The sequence below is a fragment of the Capra hircus genome, chromosome 3 (genome assembly GCF_001704415.2).
Source record: "Capra hircus breed San Clemente chromosome 3, ASM170441v1, whole genome shotgun sequence".
NCBI lineage: Eukaryota > Metazoa > Chordata > Mammalia > Artiodactyla > Bovidae > Capra > Capra hircus.
This window is the reverse complement of record NC_030810.1, coordinates 47,264,322-47,285,291: the sequence shown is the minus strand read 5'-3', so window position 1 is coordinate 47,285,291 and position 20,970 is coordinate 47,264,322. Positions and strand designations below refer to the sequence as shown.

The following is a 20,970-nucleotide window of genomic DNA, read 5'->3' as shown; positions in this document are numbered from 1 at the left end:
GAAAGCTTGAATCTTGATTAGGCTTGTTGGGTGCCAAGTGCAGAGGTTCTGTTGCTTGCACCTGCAGAGCCTGGAGTTTTGGGTAAAGAACCTTTAATTATCTTCATCCTGAAATGACTGGCTAAACAATGACAGGAAATATCCCACTGAGTAAATGAAAAGGGAAGACTCCTTTTCTATGAGCATCTAATCACACAGGTGCTAAATATCCCTTCTTGACCCTTTCACTGCTGGTCTTCCTCATCATCTGTTCTTTGCTGTTTCCTGCATTTGTCTAATAACATTCATCTGAAACTATACAATTGCTTCAGTTTATAGCCATATACAACTTGATACAAGGGTAGGATGCCTAATTTCAGCATTGCAAAGGAATCAGTCTATTTCAGAGGATGCCACTGTACTCATGAATTCGAGGAATCCAAGTAATCACCTTCTTTGCCGCTTTGGTGTAATTTAAAAAGTTACATTTGACTAGAACAGCAACAACAACAAATAGATTTCCATAGAAAGAAAAAAAAAAAGTTCCAGAAATAAAAATGCTTGCATATGCACATGTTTACACTCCTACTCCCACTTCTATTCCAGGACCAAAATTCACAGAACAACACAGTATGGTGGGGAAAGAAATAAGCACTGGGAGCAACTACTCAGGGTTTATCACTTGATTGTCTTTTCTAGGAAGAGCCCAAGATGATTTCCTAAAACATGGAACATTTCAGGGGAAGCTGAGTGCTTTGTACAACTTTACTGAGCACACATAAAATTCACTGTTATAGCTCCAGTTAGAGATGTACTTAGCCATAATTGTTGTGAGGTATATATTTCTGGCAAAAAAAAAAAAAATGGCCATATCCTTCTGATGCAAATAATTACATTACATAAAACTCGTTAGCACCTTATAGCTCATGAGCACAGAAGTTAGTTAAAGCAGTGATGACAGTAGACTTGAAAAGTCGTATCACATAACAGAGGATGCGGAATAGACCTTAGACATCTACTTCTCCTACTGTCCAAAATATCCAGAATATGCCCCACAGAATATTTGGCCCTCAAGAACTCAGTATAAAATGCTCTGTAATTCTGTGGTCTCATAAATTTGGAAAAGCTCCATACTGTGAGATTCACAAGGAATACATGAGCATCACAGTCTCTGAGATATGCTCTAGAAAAGAAAACTATTGGGTTTGATTAGACATTTCAGTGGCCGCAGAACTCTTATTTATACAAAGTAATAGGATTCAGAATGGTGTAAACTTGGAATTTCACTAAACATGTCTTCTCACTGCCAGTTAACTCAAATGAGTTGACTCAAGTCCAGTGTGGCCAATGATCTATTTAATTACATTTTCTCTCAATTCCTGCCTTTTCTATGGATTGGCCAATGATTTTCTCATCATCCTAAAGATTACTACAGCAGGCTTCTAGCCATTCTGCCAGTTTCCTCTCCTGCCTCTATGCAGACCATGTTCCACACAGTGGCCAAAAATCTGTATAAAATGTTAATCAACTCATGTTATACATCTGCTCAAAATCTCCACAACTTCATCTCAGAATAAAATTCAAAGGCCTTACCATCAACTACCAGACCCTCTGAATCTGAGTTCCAGCTGCCTATCCACCTTCTCTTCTGGATTCTTCTGCTCACTTAATCTGCTCAAGTCACATTGACTGTTCTGCTGCTCCTCAAACCTGTTAAGCATGTTTCTACCTCAGTAGTTTCCCCTCGGGGCCTTTGAGTTTTCTTTTATTTTAATAATTTTCTATAGAAAGCTGTATGATTTCTTTCCTCACATCGTTTAATTCTCTGCTCAAATTCTCTTCTTTATCAATAAGTAGCTCTGTAACTCCACCACATAAAATAACCCACCTTGCATTCCTTTCCCTTTCATCTTGCTCAATTTCCATCTTAGTGTGTTTCACTCCCTTACTGGTTCTTTATTTACTGTTTGCACATTCATGTACATGTATGCATACATATGAACTCAAGAATCTTAGTCTCATGAGGCCAGGGATGTTATATTTTTTATTAATGTAGTCTTCAGTAAAAAGTACCTGTTGAGTTGCTGAAGAAATGAAGAATAAATAAAGGGGTGGATCTGCTTCCTCTTGTACAGTCATTTTCAAAAAAGGCAGAATAATATGCATAAGGGTTCATTCATGTCCCAAAGAAAAATCAATACTGTTTTCAAGTTCAAGTTTATAATTTTAGCCTCAAAATGAAATGTATTTGAGACTTCCCTCTCCATATTGATTACTTACACCCCATGGCCCTTTAATTCTCTAACACATAAAACACTCTCAGGACCTTTTCTTACTCACAGTGTTAATTCCTATTTCATTCTTTATGCAGGCTTCCATATGTCATTTTAGTATCTTTCTGTTTTTCAGTGTCCATTTCAGCAGCCTGTGAACCCTCTAGACAATATGATCATGTCCCTTTAACTTGTATGTTTACCAAGTGTTGAGCTAAATGCACACTGTACTGCATAAAAGGCTTTTAATGACAAATTAGATTTTTATTTAGGTTCACTATGCCTGGGTTTTCAGGCCATGTTCTGGATTTCATGATTTTGTTTGTAATGAGTCATGGCCCCCTTGACAGACAAGGGAGTAATTAAACGAGCTAGGTTTTCAATAGAAACTTGTGATGGATCTCCTGTTGCATATGTTATTTCATCTCCAATAATAGTTGGATATCATAAAAGATTATGGTCTCATAGTGTGACAGAGAGAGAAATACATGAAAGTCTGTGAACAGAGTGAAAATACAATCTTACCTATATCTCTTACAAGCAAAACAATGTCATAATAATTGACAATAAGTGGGTTTTTTATTTATAGATATCTTTTGTATTGTTATTGCACTATTTGTACTTATTGCACTTATTGTAGTGCACTAAGAGGGGGTGTGCATCTTTACCTAACAAAGTTAAAACTTATTAAGTGGTTCTTCATGTTGAATTAGAGAGTATGTATGTGTTTGTATTTGTGTATATATAAATGTGCTTATGTATATTCTTTTATTTCCTTATTCAAACTTTTCAAGTTATTTTTTGCCAAGTTATTAGCAAAACATCTATAAAAATATTTCTTTTCAAATATCTTTCTAATTGAGTCTACTATTAAAAATAAAAATACCATAGAGAAATAGAGGTGCTGTAAATTCAAAGTAAAGTATCACCCTTAACAATAAATGATTAATCTGCTCAGGTATTTTTAAAAGGAAAGACAGTTCTGTTGGAAGAGGGTTTACAGTTTTTATATTCACTACATATTGAAAAGTCATTAAACTCTGTACCTTTTTATTGCTTTCTAAAGAAACTTGAAATATATCCAAGGTGCACACTTAGTCAAGTCTTTTGTCTGAATGAATTAGTATTTGCATATTCCACGTTCCTGTTATATTGAACTTTTTCATAGTGTTATTGAAATATGTACTTTGCTAAATGTAGACTGGTAGAAAAGAAAATATTTATGGAAAAATAGAGGCATACAAAACTGGAAAAATAAAATAGGAAAAATCTAGATGACCTTGCAATTGGTGATGACCTTTTAGATACCAAAGGCATAATTCATGGAAAAAAAAATAGTTGATAAATTGATTAGAATTTTTGGCTCTGTGAATCACACAGTCAAGATAATGAAAATGCAAGCCACAGACTGAAAAATATTTGCAAAAGAGGCATCTGATAAGAGACTGTTATCCACAATATATAAAGAATACTTAAAACTCAATAAAAAATAATATAAATAATTAAAGTAAAAAGTGGACCAAAGAAGATGTATAGATGACAAAGCAGCACATAAAAAGACACTTCACATCGTGTCATTAGTGAAATGCAAATTAAAATAGAGGTACCACTACAAACCTACTAGAATGAACAAAATCTGAAACACTGACTCCAAATGCTGATGAGAACATGGAACAACAGGAATTCTCATACATAGTTGGTAGGTCTGCAAACTTTGTAAGGCAGTTTGTAAGTTTCTTACAAAACTAAACATATTCTTATCCTATATTCTAGCAATTGTACTTCTTGGTATTTACCCAAAGGAGTCGAAAACTTGTATCCACACAGAAAAATGGATGTTTATAGTGGCTTTCCATGTGATTGCCCATGCTTAAAGCAACCAAGAAATTCTTTAGTAGGTGGATGGATAAATAAACTGTGATACATACAGACAGTGAAATATTATTCAGTGCTAAAATGAAATGAAAAGACATGGAGAAAACTTAGATAAACTTAAAGCATATTACTAAGTGAAAGAAGCCAGTATCAAGCCAATATGAAACGTATGAAACATGTTATATGACCCCAACTACATAACATTCTGGAAAAGGCAAAACTATTAACAGAATTAAAAAATCAGTGATTGACAGTAGAGGGGGAGTAAAAATGAGTAAGCAGATTTAGGAGCATTTAAAAATAGAATTTTAAAGGCACTGAAAATATTTTAAATAAAACGGCTTATGTGTACAACTCCTAAACTCACCTACTTAACTGTTGAACCCATCTCAGTCAGTGGGTATTTCTAACCTTCTACCTAAGCCAAATAAAATTACCCTCTTTTTTTTTTTTTTTAACATCTGTCAAAAAACCCTGTTGGCTCCAACTTCGCAACATACCTCAAAGCCAGTAACTTTCCACTACCTCAGGTGCTTCCACCGTAGTCTGAGCTGTCAACATCACTTGCCTTACTTACTGTGGCAGCTTTCATCCTGGCCTCATGATAATCTTTTCTCAACACAGCAGCCTGAGTGATGTGATACTACTAACACATAAATATGGAATTTAGAAAGATGGTAATGATAACCCTGTATGCAAGACAGCAAAAGAGACACAGATGTATAGAACAGACTTTTGGACTCTGAGGGAGAGGGAGAGGGTGGGATGATTTGGGAGAATGGCACTGAAACATGTATACTATCATGTAAGAAACGAATTGCCAATCTATGTTTGATACAGGATACAGGATGCTTGGGGCTGGTGCACGGGGATGATCCAGAGAGATGATATGGGGTGGGAGGTGGGAGGGGATTCAGGATTGGGAACTCATGTACACCCGTGGCGGATTCATGTCAATGTATGGCAAAACCAATACAGTATTATAAAGTAAAATAAGGTAAAGATAAAAATTTTTTTAAAAATAAAATAAAACAAAAGCCATATTATGCCCCCCCCTCTGTAGTGGTTCACCATCTCATTCAGAGTAGAAACCAAGTCCTTAAAATTGCCCTCAAGGTCCTATCTAATCTTCCATCCTTTGGCTCCATATATTATTCAGGGTTCTCACAGAAAAATAAAAACAATATTTATGTGTGTATCTACATATACATACATACACACAAACATATATGCTGCTGCTGCTGCGAAGTCGCTTCAGTCATGTCCGACTCTGTGCGACCCCATAGACCGCAGCCCACCAGACTCCTCTGTCCCTGGGATTCTCCAGGCAAGAACACTGGAGTGGGTTGCCATTTCCTTCTCCAGCAAACATATATACACATATGTATATGTTAATCCCTCAGTCGCGTCTGTCTCTTTGTGACCCCATGGACTGTAAGCCTGCCAGTCTCCTCTGTCTATGGAATTCTCCAGGCAAGAATACTGGAGTGAGTAGCCATTCCCTTCTCCTATGCTACAATGAATATTTTTAAGCATCATTTTGTGCCAGGCACTGTGCTTTGACCTCTGAATAAACAAAGATAAATCAGATATTTATCCTGTCTTTAGGCAGCTGACAAGGAAGCCTGGTGTATCCATCATTACAAGACACAAAGTGTATGTTATGAGAGATTTAGAGAAACTATTCTGAAAAAAGGAGAGCTATTTCCTGCCAGAGCAACAAGGAAGAGTAAGGAGACAGTGACCCCAAAATTTGGGCCTTGAATCTGTGAAAATGGGAAAGGATAGCATTCCAGGTAGAAGGAAACACATTTTTAAAAATCACTAACATGATAGGGAGTAAGGAAAAACAGAATAGGAAGAGTTCAGACTTTGAGTCAACCTGCCTGACATGAAATCCAAACTCTGCAGCTAAGTAGCTGTGTGACCTCAGACAAATTATTTAACCTCTCTGAGTTTCAGTTCTCACATTTGTAAAATTGGGATAATGCCATCTAGCTTAGAGCATTACTGTGAGGAAATCATGAACATAAAGCACGGAGCCACCATGACTGGCTCCCAGCTGTCACTCAGTGAATGAGAGCTATTATTGAAGTGCAGTTTGACTGGAGTACAGATGAAGTGTTCCCCTCAACAATGCCATTTTTCCAATAGGAAGCAAGGCCAAAATGTATTGCATTTACTCTGCACTCCCTAGGAACATTTGTCTATTGTCCAACTTGAAAAATGAAGCTGAAAATGACTAGTCTCATATGAGAAGCTAAAACACTGAAAATGTGATGCATTGGTCTATCAGGCATAAGATTGCTTTGAATATAGAAGGAATAAAAATATGTGTGCTATATTTCTGTTGAAGATTATTTTAACTAACCCACCAGTTTCTTTCTTTCTTTGTTTCTTTTTCAGTTGCTCCTACAATTCAGGAAATTAAATCTGGCACCGTGGCCCCCGGACGCAGTGGATTGATAAGATGCGAAGGTGCAGGTGTGCCGCCTCCGGCCTTTGAATGGTACAAAGGGGAGAAGAAGTAAGGACTTTGTGATTATTACTCTGTTTCAAGCACTTTGAGCTAATGTGTTTGTGTTTCAGATATTTACTTTAAGCAGTTTCTTTAACTGGCTTGAATGATTCTTAGCAGCCTTCTCTAGGGCACGAAGAGGCCCACGTGGGAGGGATGAGTAGCTAATAGCATCCAGAAGAAATGTCCACTTTGGTTTATATGATCTCAGAAATGCCAGCAAATCCCCCATCACTGATGCCTTTCATTTCCACCTCTCCCTTTGGAGCCAGCACACCATTGCTCTTTCTGGAAACCATGTTTACTTGGGAAATAAACCAGCTCTTAAAGGTCTTGGGCCCAGCTTCTATGAGAGCACTCCAAAAGCAATCAGAGCTGGTGACTCTGCCTGGCTTCCTTGATCAGCCTAACCCTTTTACCTGCCTCCCTCTCCCTCAAGACATTTTAACATTTTGTTTTTATAGAATATGGCATTTCAGGTATTCTATCACTAAAGGGACTGTAGAGGATAAACTGCATGGCTGAAGAACTAACGAAGGGGATTTTAGGGCTACTCTAACATCAGCTCTATATGAATGTCCCCTTGAGGTGCTTCTGAAAGCCTTAGCGAGAGTTGTTGAACAAGAGAAGACAAGACTTAAGGATTTTCTCTTTACTTTTAACCAGTGGGCTCATTCAGACCTCTTCACCTGTTCTTATCAAACCAACAAAGAAGTATGGGACCCCGGTGGATTAAATGGAAGATATAATACAGAGGAGAGGATATCATCTACTATATGCATATATATATATATATATATATATATATAATGGCTTCAAATTTAAGAAGGGAATGTATTCTAGAAAATGTTAGTTTGGACCATATTAAATTTACATTTTTTTCAGTCAAAAAGGCTAAATATTGGCAATGCCATACTGTTCAACATAAACATATGGGGTTTATTAGGTGTCATGTCTCATAACTAATTATAGCTAAGTATCTGAACAGAAAACAGGTGAAATCACATAAGAACTTAGATGTTGCCACAATGGATGAAAATAGATGTGACATGAGTAGGTACTTTGTTTCTTAAACTGTATTCAAAAGAGGATTTATGGGAAATATTCTCCTTCAACATCAGCCTTAACAATAAAACAATAAAAGATATCCCCATGACTATCTTATTTGTTTTGGATAACTGACAGTGGATTCACCTAAAAATTTTTTGCAGTTATTTTATATGCAACCTCTTCTACAATTTGGGCTACTTAATTTCTAATTCTTTTTGCTAATTAATTATTGTTTTTATTAATTTGAAATGTTGGTGGCTTTTGGAAGCTCCCCTATATTTTTATATACCTAAAATTAGGTAAACTCATCTGTGGTCACCCTCATCCCAACCCTACAAGATTATATATCTGGCAATATAACCTTCCTCAGATTCTGATAATCCAAGTTAAGAAGTTTTCAGTTTGTGATGATCAATAGAGGTAAACATCTAGAAGCATGGTTCTCAATCCCTTGAAAATTATGAAACCCTTTGTTCAAATATAATCCTTTTTGAAAGCCCACTAAGTAATATCTGTGAAAGTAGGGGTGAATGGAGCCTCAGTTCTATCTCCTCAGAGCCCCTCTTCCATTAGGATGTTCTTGTAATTCCTTCCCCCATCCCTGGTTCTCCATAAAGCACACTTTTTAAAAAGTAGCTTAAATTATTTTACATATCTTTCAAATTCACTTTTGAAACTGTGTCATGCGTTTCTGAAAGGTTAATGAGCAGGATTATTCTTAGTAGCACAAGTGAGAACTCCTTTGTTAGAGTCCATTTTATTTCTACTTTTTTTTTTTTTTTGCTATATCTCTGTCTACCACTTTCCTAAATTCAGTGACCATTGTTAAAAAGACTACAACAATCCTCATCCCACTTGCTTGGCCTATACCAAAGACAGAAAAGAACCAAGTGGTGTCTGCAGTTGTAGTGTCAGTGTTTTTTTTTTTTTTCCTCAAGTGGGGAGATGGACTATTTAACTTTTCAAAGGAGTTTAAAACCGCTGCTAAAATAGGTTGATTAATTCTCCCCAATAAGAGCCCTTCCCTAATACACTCATTCACAGAAAAATATCTAGCAGCTGTGAAAATCAAATGCACTTTCAAAGGCAAATATATATTTTATTTAAGAATGAAGCATGCATTTACCATTTGTTAGAGCTGTATTTGAAGAAATATCCAAATTCTCAAATACCACTAGAATATATAAATCTATCTTCTCAAAATTACAAAAAAGCAAATTTGAATATATACAGGGAGTGAGAGAAAGAAAACTTCTGCTGGTCGAATGATTGTTGTTACATTCACTAAGTGCATCTACCATGCTACCTTCAGGGCCCAGGACATTTAAAATATTTATTTTATCAAAATGAAAAGCTATCTATGTGATAAGCACTTGCTATTTAATATTAACCCATTTTATTTTCACAATAAACATATAAGAAAGATAATATTTTTATCCTTACCTTTTGCTGAAGAGAAATCAAAGCACAGTGTATTTATAATAAGTACTTTGCACAAGTCTATAGTTAATGACAGAGCTGGAATTTGAACCCAAGAAGTCTTGCAAATATTCAGATGGAGTTCATGGATTTAACCTCTATACTGTGACACCTAGTATGATCATGGGACCTCAGGATCTATCAAAATTAATTTGAAATGTCAATGTTAAATGCCAGGATAAAGGCATTTCAGGTAACTTATCAGCAAAATAAGACTGAACATAGAAACACTCGCTTATACTTTCTCAATTGGTTTAGTCAAAGGCACAGAAATAATGGAGTCAAGGTAACTAGACAGAAAAGAAACAGATACAGCATGTTTTCAGGTTGTTTTCTTGACCTCAAGGTTGTTAACAGAAGCATGAGGCTGTCAGAGACTCTCATGGAACAGAGCAGAGTTTTTACAAGATCTGGAGAAGTTTTATTTTCTTAGTTTTATTTCCTTTTATACTTGATGTTTGAAAAATATTCAGAAATAACTTACTCTCTTCATATACTTTTGTGCATACATGCTCAGTTATGCCCAACTCTCTGCTACCCCATAGCCCACCAGGCTCCTCTGTCCATGGAATTTTCCAGGCAAGAATACTATAGTAGGTTGCATTTCCTACTCTAGGGGATCTTCCTGACCCAGGAATCAAATTCGTGTCTCTGGCAGCTCCTGCATAGGCAGGTGGATTCTTTACCCCTGGCACCACCTGGGAAGCTCATGTACTTTAAGAGATGTTTATAAAAATTCATCTTGCTTAAGTCAAGATTTTCAAAGCCAGATTTTCACTCAGATAAATATAAGCAAATAAACACAAACAAATAGGAGGAAATACCTGATCATCTCTAATCTTATCTTTGCCTATAGTTGTACCATATCCTGTAAAATCCTCTTCTGTGCACTGAGAATAATCTGCTTGAAAACTTAAAAAAAAAAAAAAAAAGATCTTGTAAAATTAAGCACAATTTAAAGACAACGAAGAAACATTACCAAGGATAAATTACTTCCCAGGACCCTTACATTCTATCTCATTTATTCTTCAGACCTCTCTGAGGTATGATTTATTATTTTCAATTTACTGAAGACAAAACTAAAACATAAGAAACTTAACTTGTCTAAGAGCAGTCACATAAAAGATGCTATCAGGACACATTTTACGTTTGTCAGCCTCTCAACCTATGTTCTGTCCTTTGTTTACATTGCCATTATTAGTTTTCTGTTGCTAAGTAACAACCCCAAATTTAGCATCTTCAAACAGTAAGCTTTTGTTATCTCAGTATGTCTGGGTCAGGAATCCAGGAGCATTCTTGGTGGAATTCCTAATGGGGTATGGCTCAGGGTCTCTCACCTGGTTCCCATCAAATGTCACCTGGTGCTGATCCTCTGAAGGCTTCACTAGGACTGGAGGATCAGCTTCTAAGATGGCTCACTCCCATGTCCCACAAACTGGTGCCTGTTATTGACAGATTATTGTTTAGTCATTGTCTTGTCCAATTCTCTCGCAGCCCCGTGGACTGCAGCCTACCAGATTCCTCTGTTCATGGGATTTCCCAAGCAAAAATTCTGGAATGGGTTGTCATTTCCTTCTCCAGGGAATCTTCCCAACCTAGGGATCAAACCCAAGTCTCCTGCCTTGGCAAGTGGATTCTTTACCGCTGAGCCACCAGGGAAGCAACCGTTACTGACAGAAGGTGTCTGTTAATCACTATATAGATCTCTAAATAGGGCTGCTTGACATCTTTATAACAAGACAGCTGACTTTCCCCAGAACTAGTGATTCAAGAGAACACCATAGAAGCTGTTCATGACCTAGTCTGAGAAGTCTCTGCCATTTCTGCAATATATTATTGGTTATAAAAGATGACCCTGTTCAAAAAGGGAGAGATTCCAGGGGAACATAAACATTAAGAGGTGAGAACCATCAGATGCCATCTTCAAAGATGTCTGTCACCCTGTCTCCCTTATGAATGACGTAATTGTTTATACATTAGAAATATTAGCCATTTGACCTTTAGTTTATTGCACTGTTTGGGTAAGCATCATAGCAATGACTAAAGTTATATATTTGTTATGAAGATATTATTTCTTTCTATAAAATAGTCCAGGCTTCCCAAGTGGCGCTAGTGGTAAAAAACCTACCTGCTGATGCAGGAGACATAACAGATGTAGATTTGATCCTGAGTTGCTAAGATCCACTGGAGGAGGGCCCAGCAACCCACTCCGGTATTCTTGCCTAGAGAATCCCATGGACAGAGGAGCCTCGAAGGTAATAGTGCATGGGGTCTCAAAGAGTTGGACACGACTGAAGTGACTTAGCACACATAAAATGGTCACTTTTTTTTAACACTATAGTGACTTTCAGCATACCTGGCAGGGACAAGTCTAGTATGCTAAATTTTACTCTATGTATAAATACATTAAGTGTTAGGAGAACTAGAGTTCAGACTTTGATTATACATAAAACTAAAAATTTAAACATTTTTTTCTCATTTAAAAAATTAATTTATTATAATTGGACACTAATTATTTTGCAATATTGTGGTGGTTTTTGCAGAGAAGACTGATAAGAAGAAATACACTCCTTATATGTAGTGAAAGGACACTTTAAGTAAATAATGTTTTTGATGACATGAAATTAACTTGATCTATGGCTGGAGAATAGTACATTCACTTAGGAGTAAGACTAAAAACATAAAGTAAATTTTAATAGCCTAAAATTTAAATAGGTATTACAAAAACAGATTTTATATCACTTTATGGATATGATAATACTATCTTGACTTAAATAAGAATTTTGTCATTTGTCTACTTATTTGGATTACCTCCTATTGATTTTTAGCTGTCCTCAAATCCAGGCCTGCAATTTAGAAAGACTTGCCTTCTTATTTTGTATGATGAGTTTAACTGCTCCGGTGTTTTAGAATGATGTATGCTTTATTCACTACCTATTTTTAAGCAAATGTCCCATTGTGGCTATGCTTTTTAGAATTCTTTATTATCAATAAGGTTTTTTTCCTAATAATTTATCATAATTTAAGATAAGGATACAAAAGTTACAAATAAGATAAATAAAAATTACATCCATGAATGGAAAACAAATATGTAGTAAAAAATTCAAATGATCAATATATCTGTTAATAGCAAATATATAACTAAAACTGAATATATTTGATGATGAGAACTTATAATATTTTGACTTTTTAAGCAATGGATATCAAATTTAGTCTATGAATTTTTGCCATTCTTTCCTACAAATATCCATGTCAGCACACCTCTCACTTCAGAATCCTGTAATTCGTTCAGCTTACACCACTGCTTCAAAGGGAATATGATGAGCAGTACCTTATTGCCTGTTTCAAAGGATTTATTATCTGTGTGCGTAAAACATGCAGGCACATGTTACGCAATGTACTCAGTTACCACTTAACGGACAGGAAAAGGCCTAAAATCAGCCAGGTGGAATGTGCCAGGTTCACATTACACAGAAGTATGACGACCTTTTTCAATCAGGGTAGGTTTTCACTTGAGGGAATGATGATTTTTTTTACTGCTAGCTTTGCAGAGGTGAGGTAAACTTGGAAAATCATAATGAAGTGGAGTGACCTTTCCTCTCTGTTTTCCTATTCTTTACTACTGGATCGTCTAGACAGGCCATAAATTTCATCTGAGTTAGAAGGAATATAAGAGGGAGGGTCTTCTTCCTTTCTTTTATTTTCAAGGGAACCAGAAAAATGTGTTAAAATATTTCTCTGTGTCTTCATTGATCCTTTTTTCTTTGCTGTTTTTCATGTAATTTGTGTGTGTCAAAGTTATGAATACATACATCACATTCGTATAACACTATGATTTTCAAAGCGTTTTTATATATGGTAATTTAGAAAAAGAAGGACATGTTTGCATTTCACTTATGATAGAATCAACTCTTTAAGCTTTGGGTGCCACTTGAGAGAGGCAGAAAAAGTAAAAGAAAGAGATAAATATGTAATAGTAACAATTAAAATGGCATGAACTCGCTACTCCACTCAATATATGTTTCAGAAAGACATGCAGTGGGAGACATATTCCTGCTGCTCCTTCAATCAGTCTTTATGCCTATTTCCTCTGATAGTGTGAGTATATCTCCATTCTCAGTGAGATTTTCAGGTGGAAAATGTGTGTCTAATATAACATGGTTCTAAAACAAGAATCTACTATTTCATCCAGTGCTCAACCATGGAGAATGATGTAAAACAGTACTTCACAACTATTTTAGAATACATATCCCTATGAGTGAAATTTAAACCTTAGCAAAACTACCAAAATATGCATACTTATTTGTAAATTATGTACATGCATTTCTGAATTAGTATATTGCATACATTAAATGAGCTAAAACAGATAAAATTTAGGAGATGAGATATAAATGAAACTTAAATGGACATTTTGTTGTCTTTTTCTTGTACTCTAACCGATCACTGTACTCACCCTGAGGGGCTTGCCTTCCATTCTGGAGACTTTGTGAAGTGTGTTAGTTTAAAGTAAGGAAGTCTAGGGAATTGTTAATGGCAACCCATTGTTGCCTTAGAATTCCACAGACAGAGGAACTTGGAGGACTGCAGTCCATGGGGTCACAAAGAGTTGGACATAGCTGAGCGACTGAACGCACACACAAGGGCAGTTTTAATCGCATGCGACTTTTATCCTACATGCTAACTTTGAAGTCTTACATCACATTATATAATCACTGCATATTATCTTACTCATTCCTTGCATAATTCTAACTAGATTATGCCTAAGAAAAATACAATCTCATAAAGGTAAAATGACTTGCTGAAGGGAATTAAAGAATGGGCAGTAAAAATCTAATTTCAAGGAAAAGTCGGGAGGTTGATGAATATGTTTATGGCCTTTATATTGATGGTTTCACTTTATATTGAGGTTATCCAAACTCATTGCATAGTATATATAAAATACATAGAATTTTATATACATTGATTATACCTCAATAAAGTGACCTTAAAATCAAAACAACCACTCCTCTAATTTCCTGACTCTCATGTCAAGATATCCCTCTTCTAGATTTTATACCACAATTTGATTATTCAGAGGGGTCTAGAATTATAATTCTATACACACACACACTAACACACACACCCTGCCCATCACCCCTCTTGTCCTCTCATTTGCAAGGCTGTTACTATGAGTAAGTCATTACATATGTTGATTTAGAAGGGTACTGGGTCATCTAGATAGGCCATAAATTTCATTACCACCCCACATTAAAAATGATCTTCTCTGCTGACCCGAGATTTTCTTTCTTTGCATCAGGCACTTATCTGTGAGGTAATTTGTGAAATCTGAAAAAGAAATAAGTTCCTGCATCGAAAGAACTTGAATTTCTAATATTATCTCATTATTATGTAGCTGTTTATTTTTATTAGTATATTAATTTCATTCTGATGATATTTCATGCCTTTTTACAACCAAAGTCTTATCAATACAACTTCATCGCCCCTGTGATGACTTAGTCATTCAAGGCCAAGTTGATAAAGGGTAAATATCTGAAACAAATATTGGGATCTGGAGAGCACATGTCCAGGTAAGACATAAAGACATATTATTTTATTGAAAACTTTGGGCCAGCCAAACAAGGTTGAAAGTGGACTGACTCTAATTTGCCTTTCCTGACTTACAATTTGTGACCTGTCATAAAAATCACCAAAATGAAGTAAGTACCAAGAAAATCTGAAGAGAATCCTAAGTCAATTCCTTAAAAGTGCACAGCAACAATCAGTTCAACTCAAATCAGAACATTAACAAGTGCTTCCAGAGGGTGGGGAAGGTAGTTTTTGTGCTGAAAAACAAAGAATGAATAGAATTTCCAAATATTGCAAGGAGTTGAAAATAATCATAAGCAAGGAAAGAACACAGTCAATTCATATGGGCATTGTGTGGAGAATTTGTTATGTCTCAGGATACAGGGCGTGAAATCTGGTGTATGTAATAGGAGGCAGGTTTAGAAAGGACCCTTAGGGAAAGACGTGAGGGATCTTAAATATCATAAGACATTTGAGCTTGATTCCATAAGCCCTAGGAAGCCATTTGGGGCCTTTTCAAGAGTAGTAAAATGATCTGTTTGTCGTCTTCACAGAACATTTCTGGAAGCATTTGGGAAGAATGGATGGGAAAGATATAAAATATGGTTTAAACTGGGTTATTGGTTGTTCAGTTTAAAAGCAAGACAGAAAATGTATTATTTGTATATTTCAGTATCTGATTAGATACAAGGAAAGGACAATTTGAAGGTAACTCCCAAGTTTTCTGTCTCAATAACAAGGTTGAATGGTGAAGTTATTAGCTGAGTTTGGGAACACAGGAAAAGAGATTCAGAAGAATTCTGAGTGCCGAGTTTGCTTGGGAAGCATAGTGAAATCAGGTGTTAATACTGGATACACAGTCCACGAGAGAGCAGGGTTTTGGTTGTGTTCCTAAAATGTATAGTGATATTTCCAAAGTAAATACTTGGCCTTAGCACTTTGTCCTGGAATCCTTCAGTGATTCCTGACTGCCCCTAGAATAAAGTCCTAACAGTACAGCATGCATGGGAGACCTTCATGTTCTAGCCACTGTTGACCTCTCTGGCTATGAATCTTGCCATTCTGCTGTCTCAAAATAGGGGTTTATCCATCCTGAAATATTCAGTTACCAAACTGTGATATGATTTCTGTCTTTCAAGCCTCTTCATATGTTGGCTGTTTTGCTTAAAAGCCCCTTATACACACACACGCACACCGACACACAGACACACGCACAGACACACACAGACACACACACACATAGACACACACACAGACACACACAGACAGACACACACACACAGACACACACACACAAAGACACACAGACACACACAGACACACCCACACAGACACACACACACACAAACATACACAGACACAGACAGACAGACACACACACAGCCTTCCATTAGTCCTTTTGTCTCAATTCAGTGTCACCTTCTCTCAGAAAACTACCCTGAGACTTTCATGCTTAAAGAGGAAGCTCTCCAGATGTACTCCCATTTGCTCACCTCTATCTAAGTACTTTTTCAAAACTCTTACAGAAGTCATTATTTATTCATTTGTTTATTTTTGGCCGTTCTGTATCTTTTTTGTTGCCCGGGCTTTCTCTAGTTGAGGTGAGTCAGGGCTGCTCTCTAGTTGCGATGCACAGGTTTCTCATTGCAAAGGCTTATTTTGTTGCAGAACACGGGCTTTAGGATGTGCAGGCTTCAGTAGTTGCAGCATGTGGGCTCAGTAATTGCAGTCTGGGGTCTGGAACACAGGCTCGAGTCATGGTACACAGACCTTGTTGCTCGGCGGCATGCGGGATCTTCTTGGATCAGACTCTGAACCTGTTTCTCCTGCACTGGCAGATGGATTCTTTACCAGTGAGTCACCCAGGAAGCCTCCTTGAAATACTCTTTTAAACCATACTGAACTTTTTTACTTGCCCATCTCTCCTCCTAATATAATCTACCAGGAAGTAAGAGTTCTGCCATGTTAACCATCATGCTCTCAACATCTAACGTGGTGTTTGGAATAAACTCTGTTGTGAGAATGAGTTTTGGCCTTTTCATAATGATAAAGTAGAGCCATTCTAGTTTTGATACATCTTCAAATTGATAAGAGACTATTCATAGAAATGTATCATCACCTTAGATTGTGGAACACTGTAAACCCAATGTGTGATTACAGAAAGGAAGCTAGTTTCTATTGCTCAGTTCTGATTGCCCAGGATTTCTTCTTGTCAACTCGGTCTCTGCAAAGTGGTTGTGTTGGTATATTGTAGGATAAAATTTGACATCAAAATCATAAGCATGTTGATATTAGAAAAGCAGTTGAAGCAGAGAAGAGAAATCTAGACACAGGCCAGGCTGTCAGAGATACAGGACTCACTGCAGTCAGGGAAGTATGGACATCTGCACTGTAGCCTTTGTTTATTTGATATAGGGTTTCTGCTGCTGCTGCTAAGTCTCTTCAGTCGTGTCCGACTCTGTGCGACCCCATTGATGGCAGCCCAACAGGCTCCCCTGTCCCTGGGATTCTCCAGGCAAGAACACTGGAGTGGGCTGCCATTTCCTTCTCCAAGGCAGGAAAGTGAAAAGGGAAGTCGCTCAGTCATGTCCGACTCCTCGCGACCCCATGGACTGATATAGGGTTAAAAGGGAATATTATTCCTATGCAAATCAAACTGTCACAAGTAAAGCAGCCCAAAGGTCTCTGATCTAAAATTATTAATTTCATTAAAATTGATGAAATAAACAAAACGTACATTTTAAATAGCCTAATAAAGTCTAAAATCATTAAAATGTCCTAATATATTATAATAATATTAATTTATTCAAATATGCCACTAAAGATAGATACCCCTTGGGGCTAAGACAGTGATGCATGATATCCTCAAGTCTGTTCCTGGGAATAAATGATACATTGTTTTGGGGCCTTGGGTGCCAAGCGATACAGAAAACCAATAGGTTGCTCTAGTGGCATGTTCACATAAATTTTCATGTCTCTGGTTTCTAGCAGTTCCTCTCCTCCCTCTTTTTACTTTTTTTTAAATCTACCTGGCACATCTGAGAAAAGCCTAGATGAGGTTGTTAATGTGCATGTAACTGATACTGAGTTTGGCATATCTTGAAATCATGATGCCATGATCCTTTCAGTCACTCTCCTAGATCTTTTCTTTAAAAATAATTTCCTGTATGTTCGATATTTAATATTTTTCTGCCATCTGAGAGGAAATGTATCTGTTCTAATAAACAGACTCTATCATTGAACAATAATGACACCTATCATATATCCAGTGCTTACTGTGTTTGGTATATATGTGTATAATATTACATTTTATATGTTTAAAATAATCTTTTATTAACACTTTGAAACTGGCTTCATTTTCCCATTTTATAGATGAAAACCTAAGCATTAAAAAATGTAAAAACATAATTCACTCAGTCAAGCACACACTTACTGTAGAATTATTAAATGCCCAGCACTCTGTTACATACTTAGAATATGATGAATAACAAAACCAGCCAGGGTCCTTGCCTGAATGGAATTACACTCTAATGGGGAATGTGGAACACAAGCAAAAGCCACACAAATATATGAGAACTTACAGAGAGATGTATTTGATGTTATAGTGATGATTTGACCAAGTCAGAACACAGTAACTTCAGAGCATCACTAAAATTCAGACTTTAGAGGTAATTCTGGGCTTAAATATATTGCTTTCTTGTTAATCTTCTAGGTTCTTTTTTTTTTTTTTCTTCTGTCAATCTTGGTACAGCATGCATGTACACTATGGGGAGAGACTTATTACCACCCAAATATTTAGTGAAACTAGGGGAAAATAAGCAATAATTGATACTGAAGAGGTATGTTTGTGTGAAGGAAGGTGACCTGAGGAGGGAGGTGCAAGCTGATTTCATGCGTCTCATCTTGGGACCTTGAGTAGCCTAAAAGGCTAACTCTGCTGGAGGCTAATGACACCTGATGTAAGGGGTGGCATTGCTGTGCATAATTAAGCCCATAATAGGTAGTTAAGAGGCCTCTAGCTTATCTGAACTGCCAGAGAAATCACCAGACAGCTATCTGAACCAAACCGTACATTTTTGTTTGACTGTCTACCCCACTAGTTTCACCTCATGAATTGAACCTGGCTTTCTTGGCATGAATGCCACATGAAAACTTGGTTATTTAGCACTATTAGTTTTATTCCTTGATTTAACTTGATTTCTTCAACAACCCATGATTTCTGACTTGTCTCTCCAAATTCAAATACAATATTCTGATTTCCCTTGGTGGTTTCAAAATATCAGTTGCTACTTTTGGAGGATACCAATATTCAGAAGACCCGGATTTTAATTTTGGTTCTACAACTTATCAAATGGGCTTCCTGATAGCTCAGTTGGTAAAGAATCTGCCTGCAATGCAGGAGACCTGGGTTCAATTCCTGGGTCAGGAAGATCTACTGGAGAAAAGGAGAGGCTGCCCACTCCAGTATTCTTGGGCTTCTGTTATGGCTGGTAGAGAATCTGCCTGCAATTAGGTAGACTTGGGTTCGATCCCTGGGTTGGGAAGATCCCCTGGAGAAGGGAAAGGCTACCCACTCCAGGATTCTGGCCTAGAGAATTCCATGGGCTGTATAGTCCATGGGGTCACAAAGAGTCAGACATGACTGAGCAACTTTCACTTTCACTTATCAAATGGTGGAAAATAAAAATATTTATTTTTCTCTAAATTGTTCTTTTTTCTCATCTGCAAAATAGGATTAATAATGCTTACCTCATAGGATGGCTAAGAAGATTAGTTGATCATACCTTTGAAAATGCCTAAATGTCAGTTTCCCACACTCTAAACACTAAAAATTTCTGTATAATGTTGAAGTTTCTTAGATTAACTTCTGTCATAAATGTGTTGAGAACAGCTATAATTTTCCACATTCATAAACCATTCCTGCTCACACTGAAAAGACAGAAATAGTCATGAATTCAGAGCCAGATATATGTATTTAAGCTGAAACTGTATCATTGAAAGAGCCACTATAAGATGTGTTGTACAAAGACCTCAGTGTCATTTTCAGATGTAGCTAAAACCCTTTAGATACTAATGATGTTAGGTCTCTTTGGTTCCTAAATCAGTGCCTCAAGCATAAGAGATATTTAATAATCATTTGATGACAAAATTAAACTCTGTTTCCATTAATACCATATCAGAGTGTTTACCATCACCCATGACTTTCTCTAAAGCTCTTTTTTTGAACTATATCTTTAGTTCATACCATGACTTGGAAGTCCATAAGCCTGAAATCAATTTCTGGAAGTAATGTTCCTTTTCTTTGCAAATATAACTCTTATGATTCCAGAGCTGCTTACTTTCCCCTACCATCTTCCATATTTCCTATGCTACCACCCAAATATCAGTTAGTAAGCCTGTATTCATCTTATCCAGTTATATAACATGATACATTACTATCAGGTGTGTGTGTGTGTGTGTGTGTGTGTGTGTGTGTGTGTATAGTCACTCAGTCGTGTCTGACTCTTTGTTTCCCCATGGACTATAGTAAGCCAAGCTCCTATGTCCATGGAATTCTCCAGACAAGAATACTGGAGGGGGTATCCATGCCCTTCTCCAAGGGATCTTCCCAACCCAGGGATCGAACCCAGGTCTCCCGCATTGCAGGAAGATTCTTTACCATCTGAGCCACTAACGAAGCCCATATTATTATCATATTCTTTTGTAATTCTAGTCTGGTCAAAGATCTATTACCATTTAAGAACACCTCTCCCATTCCTATGAAAGTTGTTTTTAAATTTTTTTTGCAAGTTATTTTAATAATTTAATTGTTGTTATCTGACACACTCATACATGGTTCCTATACTAGCAATGGAATTTTCCTGTGACTGTTTGCACCTGAAAGCTTCAGTTCAGTTCAGTTCAGTTCAGTCACTCAGTCGTGTCCAACTCTTGCAACCCCATGGACTGCAACATACCAGGTCTCCCTGTCCATCACCAACTTCCAGAGTTTACTCAAACTCATGTCCATTGAGTCAGTGATGCAATCCAACCATCTCATCCTCTGTCATCTCCTTCTTCTCCTGCCTTCAATCTTTCCCAACAAACGCTTGCTTCTCTAGAAATGTCTATGTTACTCCTGACCTGGAAAGGCAAATGAAATTATAGTCCCAAAATTTGTACTGAGGCTGGATTTATATTTTAAATGAATGAGGTCAGGTTTAGTTGTCCCATTTATTTTTGCAACTTTAA

General features: G+C 36.8%; 1 protein-coding gene across 1 annotated transcript in view; it reads left to right on the top strand.

Moving 5' to 3' along the window:
* Positions 1–20,970, top strand: part of NEGR1 (neuronal growth regulator 1) — a 1,013,490-nt gene that overhangs the window by 777,111 nt on the left and 215,409 nt on the right. The window contains exon 5 of the mRNA XM_018045513.1: positions 6,534–6,654. Within this exon, the coding sequence (XP_017901002.1) occupies positions 6,534–6,654 (121 nt within the window). The remainder of the gene's footprint in view (positions 1–6,533; positions 6,655–20,970) is intronic.